This window comes from Limulus polyphemus, unplaced genomic scaffold (assembly GCF_000517525.1).
Source record: "Limulus polyphemus unplaced genomic scaffold, Limulus_polyphemus-2.1.2 Scaffold4162, whole genome shotgun sequence".
Taxonomy (NCBI): Eukaryota; Metazoa; Arthropoda; class Merostomata; order Xiphosura; family Limulidae; genus Limulus; species Limulus polyphemus.
In genome coordinates, this window is record NW_013669772.1 from 44,004 (window position 1) to 50,340 (window position 6,337).

Sequence of the window (6,337 nt, forward strand, 5' to 3'; positions counted from 1 at the left end):
ATGTTATTGGATACGGTAACATGAGTGCACGCATGCTGCATCATTGTAACTTCTGTATTGTTGGCCAAGAATGGCTGAAAGGTGAATATAATAAAAATGATATATATATAAATGTATAATGGTAGAGATTTAAGCTATTTAGTCTAAACATTTATGTTTTCGTGTTATGATTTGAATATTATGTTATTGGATACGTTAATATGAGTGCACACGTGCTGCGTAATTGTAACTTCTGTACTGTTAGCAAGGCATAGCTGAAAAGTCAAAATAATATATATATATATATATAAATGTATAATGTTATGAGATTTAAGCTACTTAGTCTAAACCTTTATGTTTTCGTGTTATAATTTGTGTTCATTTTAGAAAGAAAGAGGCTTAATTTATATTTATTTCCTAATTTTTTATGATGGTTACGAGATTGGTCAAATCTACTGGACCCATACAGAGATTAGTTACTGAAAATAACAGATAAAATATAACATCTTTTCTTAAGAAATGTTTGATAACTATCTGGACATTATAAATATTTTGCATGTGAAATTTGAAAATGTTTTGGTGGATAAAAGTATTTTTCATCTTAAAATGAAAATTACTTTGCATGATAGATAAGCAGCATGCGAAAAGAAAAAAAAAAGGCATGAGAATAACATTGCTTTACAAACCTTAAGACTTACTAAAAAAAATGATATTTTGTGTATGGAAGCATTGTAATGTTTACTGATAATCTGCCAAATTTCATTAACATTCGCTTACTAATTTAAAATGTATTGCATCCAAAGTATAACAAACACAAAATGGTAATAAGGTCAGTCCCAAGGACCGAGCCTGTGCTAAATAAGTTAATATTCAGTAACGAAGCACCAGAAAATTGGAATCTAGGTGAAGAAGGGGAAAGTTATTTGGTAATGTCTACTTCACATTATACCCGAGATTGTAATAAGGCACCATCATAATTTTTACTGTCTAAACTACTATGTTCTGAGATAGTAGTTTCACTTCCATAAAAGCTGTTTTAAATTTCATCCCAATCACTGTGGCTTTCAACATTCTTTACGGGTTACAAACATTACTCTCTTACCAGTAAACAATATATTTTGCTGATTAGAGTGCTGAACATGTAATTAAGAATAAATCTAAGACAGATCAGCAAAAACAGCATTTCTTATGCCATATAGTGATCACTGATTGTAATGCATGATAACATGTAAATACATTTGGACAAATAATAAAAGATACACTGAGAAATGGTTTACTTGAATTAGCTCGGGCAAATATTTTTTAAACATGGAGGTTGCCAAGTTATCCTGGGCAAATCCTGGAAGGGATTAAAATATCACGATTGATACCATCTTAATAATGAGTAAAAGATGCTATTATGGTAATGTTTTGTCAAGTTAAAATAAAATGTTTGTAAGTTATTATAAAAATTAAAACATTTCCAACAAAAATATGTTTATCTTGTTTACCCTTTCACAATGGATAGGTCAAAGTGTGCATGTCACAGCCATATACAGAGTTACATTCAGAATTTAATTGAACTACTTTATTATCAATGTATACAAATAAACTTGACCTCAAAACATAGCTAATAAATCAAGTATCAATACAAGTTTTAGGTTTTTAATTTTAATATGGAAATATTTTTTAAAATTCTAAATATTCCCATGGTATCAGAATTGTGACAATTGTACTCCAGGTCTTCCCTCTTCTTTAATTTATTTACCACTTCTCTGAGAAGTACAGAGTTTAACGTAATTTACACTAATTGTTATATAGATATTACTCAGGCAAAGTATAATTTTTATAGCATTCAATCTTATTTGTTTACAGAACTATAAACTAGAAAATCCAACCCTATTTTCACGCTGGCTTGTCGCATCCTCTGTTTCATAAATTGACAGTAGTTTTTTCTGAGATTTTTTACTTTTATTATTTATAACCAACAGAAAGCCAATGTTTTAATCTATCGAATGACGTATTATATTAAATTTTTTGTATAAAGCATTGTCTATATCATCATTCAGTTTCAGATTTATTCTTATAATACACGAATAATTCTACACTAACCTTCAATAAATAATGTAAGCTGCATATTTGTTGAGTAACTTGCATCTTGTGTGGGGCAGGATTATTAGTTAGACACAGTTCAAACAGCAACAAAAAAGTTAAATTAAGTATAAATAGATGTATTCTGTTACAATCTTTAAGCTATTTAGGATAAATAATTGTGGTTTCCTGTTGCAACTTGCATTCATTCTAGAAGAAAAAAGGGTAATTTAGATTTATTACTAATTTTTGTGGTGGTTACGAAGTCAGCCGACCCTGTGTATAGTTATGGTAGAGAAAACAAAGATAAAATATAAAATTCTTTTGGTAAAAAAAATGTTTGAAAACTTTTGTTATTTATTTAGGAGGTTTTAGAGATTATGCAAATGAAATTGAAAATATCAGGAGAAGAAAAGAGTTTTAAACTTAACATGAAAACCACATCACCTTTCACTCAGAGCAGTCAACACTGATTCCATATATTTATGGGCAATTATTTTTTAAAAATACTTAATTAAAAATTCAGATTTTTTGGTCTACAAAAGACTGGTAATATTTACTGAGATCATGCCAAACTTTGTGAACATTCATTAAGTACTTTCAGAATTATAGTATGTATAATTTCATGGTTACAAGTTACTTAACATGGTGGTTACAAGGTTGTGTTAAATACACAAGCCCATTGCAAAGGGGTTCATTCTTCATATAACAGTAAGGATTGAACCAAATTTGCTGTTCAGTACTTACCACAGAGTCATCTTTAACCCTTTCATTCAGTTTTTAATGATTTTTTTCATACATAGAACAAATTATTGTATAGAAATATTAGTAACATTGTTTTGAAAATATTCCATGATCATAAACAGTGCATTATTTTTTCTCATTACTGCAAGTTGAAAACAAACTTGTATTGTTTTAAAAAAGAACTTGAAGTTTCAATTACATCAAAAGTTGGTTTTTAAGAGAAACCTCAAATAAAAGTTTTATTTTTACACTTCTGTGCAGGTTGCTGTTACTTATGATTGCTTCTAATGTATATTGATGATTGAAATATGCTTTTTAATTCTTTCTGCTTCCTGTAAAAATTTAACTGCCAGTATTTGAGATTTGCCTTTGTGCTTTTTAATGATAGTTTTTGATTATAGTTAACATTGTGTGAAGTTTATTATTGGAGTTGCAATAAAAACTATTCTGAAAAGTAATATTTAAGTAGTGAACAAAAAGATTAAGACCCTGTTAGTAGAGCTACTAGTTTGATTATTTTGCTGGATTACAAGTTAATCCATGTGTTTAAAATAGTAGAATACAATGTGTATTTATGTATGTACTTCTTTTGTTTTCAGAATATTGCTGTCACAGATGCAATACAAAAGGTAGCTGAATCTTTCAAGTGTAAACCCATTGAAGGTTAGTGTAGAATTATAACAAAATTTAAAATATATGTATTTTTGTTTGGGTTATATGTTATTTATATTTTGATACATTACATCATCACACAAATTAGATTGGAATAAGTTTATATAGAGTTGTGTAAAAATAATTTAATATATTGTAATTGTCTTCCATAAATAACTATCCATAAGGTGTTTTGTTTAATACAAGAACTTGTTTATTAGATTGGGTATGTTAGAGCCAAAAGTTCATGAGAAGTTACAATTTTTTTGGTATTTTAACATCTGCTACATGAGCCAGCCCAATATCTTGATATGGATCCACAAAATGAGTCATTCCAGAAAGGTTTGAGTTGTTTTGATTAGACAAAAAAGAAGGCTTTTCGATCTATTTTCAAGGTCTAGGTCACTGGACCAGACTCATGAACTGACCCGAGACCATGGAGCCAACATGAAGAAATTAACTTGTAAATGTAAAGTAAAATAATGTGGCAATGAAACATGCTTGAAATGTTCTAGATGTAGTTGTGAATGTGATGGTTTAAGTGTAGTGATTAGGCTAAAGTGTAGGTCCAGGTCAGATGAGGGAAATTTGAAGGTTTCCCAATTGATTTGACATACTACCAGCTGAATCAGAGATTCATCAACTTATTACTGCATTGACAGTGAAACATAAAAAAAATGGGCACAGTAGTATCGTTCTTCAAAAATGGGAATTGGAATCATATATAAGAAATCATTACATTCAATATTTTGTGAGACTAATGGCACAGTAAAGCCCAAAGATGCAGTGTTGAAGTTGAAGGGGATGCACAATGCATAACAGGATGATTTCCCTAGCGATTCTCAAATTAAAAATGCTATTTCTGCAATCAAGAGTAAACATAAATAGGATGGTATAATCCCCAGTATGGTACCACCATAGTATAATCCATATAGGTTTCATCGTGTCATATTTTCATTAATATTTAGTTTTTTTTTCCTTTTAGAAGTTGTGCCGAGCTTCATTCATCATGATCTATTGAAATAACCCTAATTCAATGGTTTCCAGAAGGACCCCCTGTTAACCATTCCTGCTCAGTACTAGAAGATGCTGGGCTACCTCATGTGGCAGGTGTTAAGTGAGAAGTTTCTTTTGTAATAAAAAAAAAAAACAGTTGCATCACACTTATCATTTCATTGATGTGAAGGTTACAAAATATCTTTTTCAAATTATGCTCTCTGTACATAGGTATATGAATTGAGTTTAGTAAGTACAGTTTTAATGCTAAAACAAATAATAGAAATGGAATCAATACTCCTAATAATCTATATACTACTAAAACTCTGAGATTGTTTGTTTGTGTGCTTGTCTGTAATTAAATACAGCAAAAAGGTCTATAAAGTTTTGTGCAGAGAAAAAAGGATTTAGTACTTGGCTTCTTGAAAATTAATGACAAATAAAACTGTTTTCAATACACATTATGTCCCAATTTGAACATGTTTATCTATTTAAATGCTCAATTCATTTTTGTGTGAAGTGCTTAAGATAATGTTTATACCAAAAAGTAAAAAAAAAAAATAAAAAAAATGGGTTATTAACTAGATTGGTTCTAGTTGGCCATCATATCAAATCAATTGCTTGCTTGTGTGTGTGTATGGTTATTATGAACCATGCTCAAAATGGAATAATTAATTTCAAAGAAAAATAACCTCTTTTATGAAACACAAACTGTCTTTTAATTCTATTTTACTTTGATTTTAAGGCATGCCATCACATCAGTTGAAACAGTTTCAGATTGATGGAGAAAAATCTATAATTCAAAATCCTACTGAAGCACAGAGGTGAGAAAGAAATCATGATTATATGTAGAAAGACATAGATTTCTCTGCTTTTTATAAAACTTAAGCTAGTTTAGTACATATCTATCCATGTGAGACTAGGCTTGTATAGACTGATTGCCTTATCATTTACTAAAAAAAAATGTGTGTGCTAAAAACACATTCAAGTTTTTGGACATGTAATATAAGCCATAAAAGATTGATTTTTGAAAAATATTTCATAAATTTTTTTTTGTTCCACTTTAACCATATCACCACGGGTATCCTTTACTGCACTTGACACAAAGTTGTAGTGTCTTACATTCAAAATTTAAACTACTTTTCATGTTATACCAATTAGTATAGCATAAAATTTTAGTTAATAATCCACATTTTAATAGTATATAATTTTAAGATATTAATTCTATTAGATAATATTTTAAAAAATCCTAAATTTCCCCTAGTGTGACACACGACACATTTTCTCTAGGTATCTTCTCTTCTCTGTTTTATCCATCACTCCTCCAAAAAGTATGAAATTAAGCATAAATTATTCACTATAAAATCATCATTGCTCAGACAAACCATAATTTTTATAGCTTTCAATTTTATTTGGTTACAAAGCTATCAAATAAAAAATCAGACCCATCCTGTCATACCCTCTCTTTCAGGATTTGTTAATAGTTTTCTCTTACATTTAATTATATATTACCTGTAACAAATAGAAAGTCAAGGTTTTCATCTGTCAAATGAAGTATTGTATAATGTAGTGTTCTGGACAGATAAGCTACAATTTCACTCAGAGTACAACTTCCATTGCCATTGAAAAGTTTACAACTAGCTTGGATGAATTTGTAACGGCTCTTGTTGTATAGTTAGAATGCCATACAAATTTTGAGAGTTGGGGGAAATTGTCTACATTGTGCATATTATTAGTCTTATGTTCTTTGTTGCATTATTTAATTAAATACAAATTATTTGGTGTGTTACTACCAGTAGTATAGAAAAGTAGGCTGTCATCGACAATCAAGAGCAAGAAAAAGAAGACTGGGTAAGTACTTTATTTCTTGTTTTTCATATTTATTCTTTATTTATTA

General features: G+C 29.3%; 1 protein-coding gene across 1 annotated transcript in view; it reads left to right on the forward strand.

The window, feature by feature from the left end:
• LOC106470693 (proliferation-associated protein 2G4-like) overlaps window positions 1-6,337 on the forward strand; it is a 54,551-nt gene that overhangs the window by 28,767 nt on the left and 19,447 nt on the right. Inside the window, exons 5-6 of the mRNA XM_013931254.2 lie at window positions 3,393-3,456; window positions 5,186-5,264. Of these exons, the coding sequence (XP_013786708.1) occupies window positions 3,393-3,456; window positions 5,186-5,264 (143 nt within the window). The remainder of the gene's footprint in view (window positions 1-3,392; window positions 3,457-5,185; window positions 5,265-6,337) is intronic.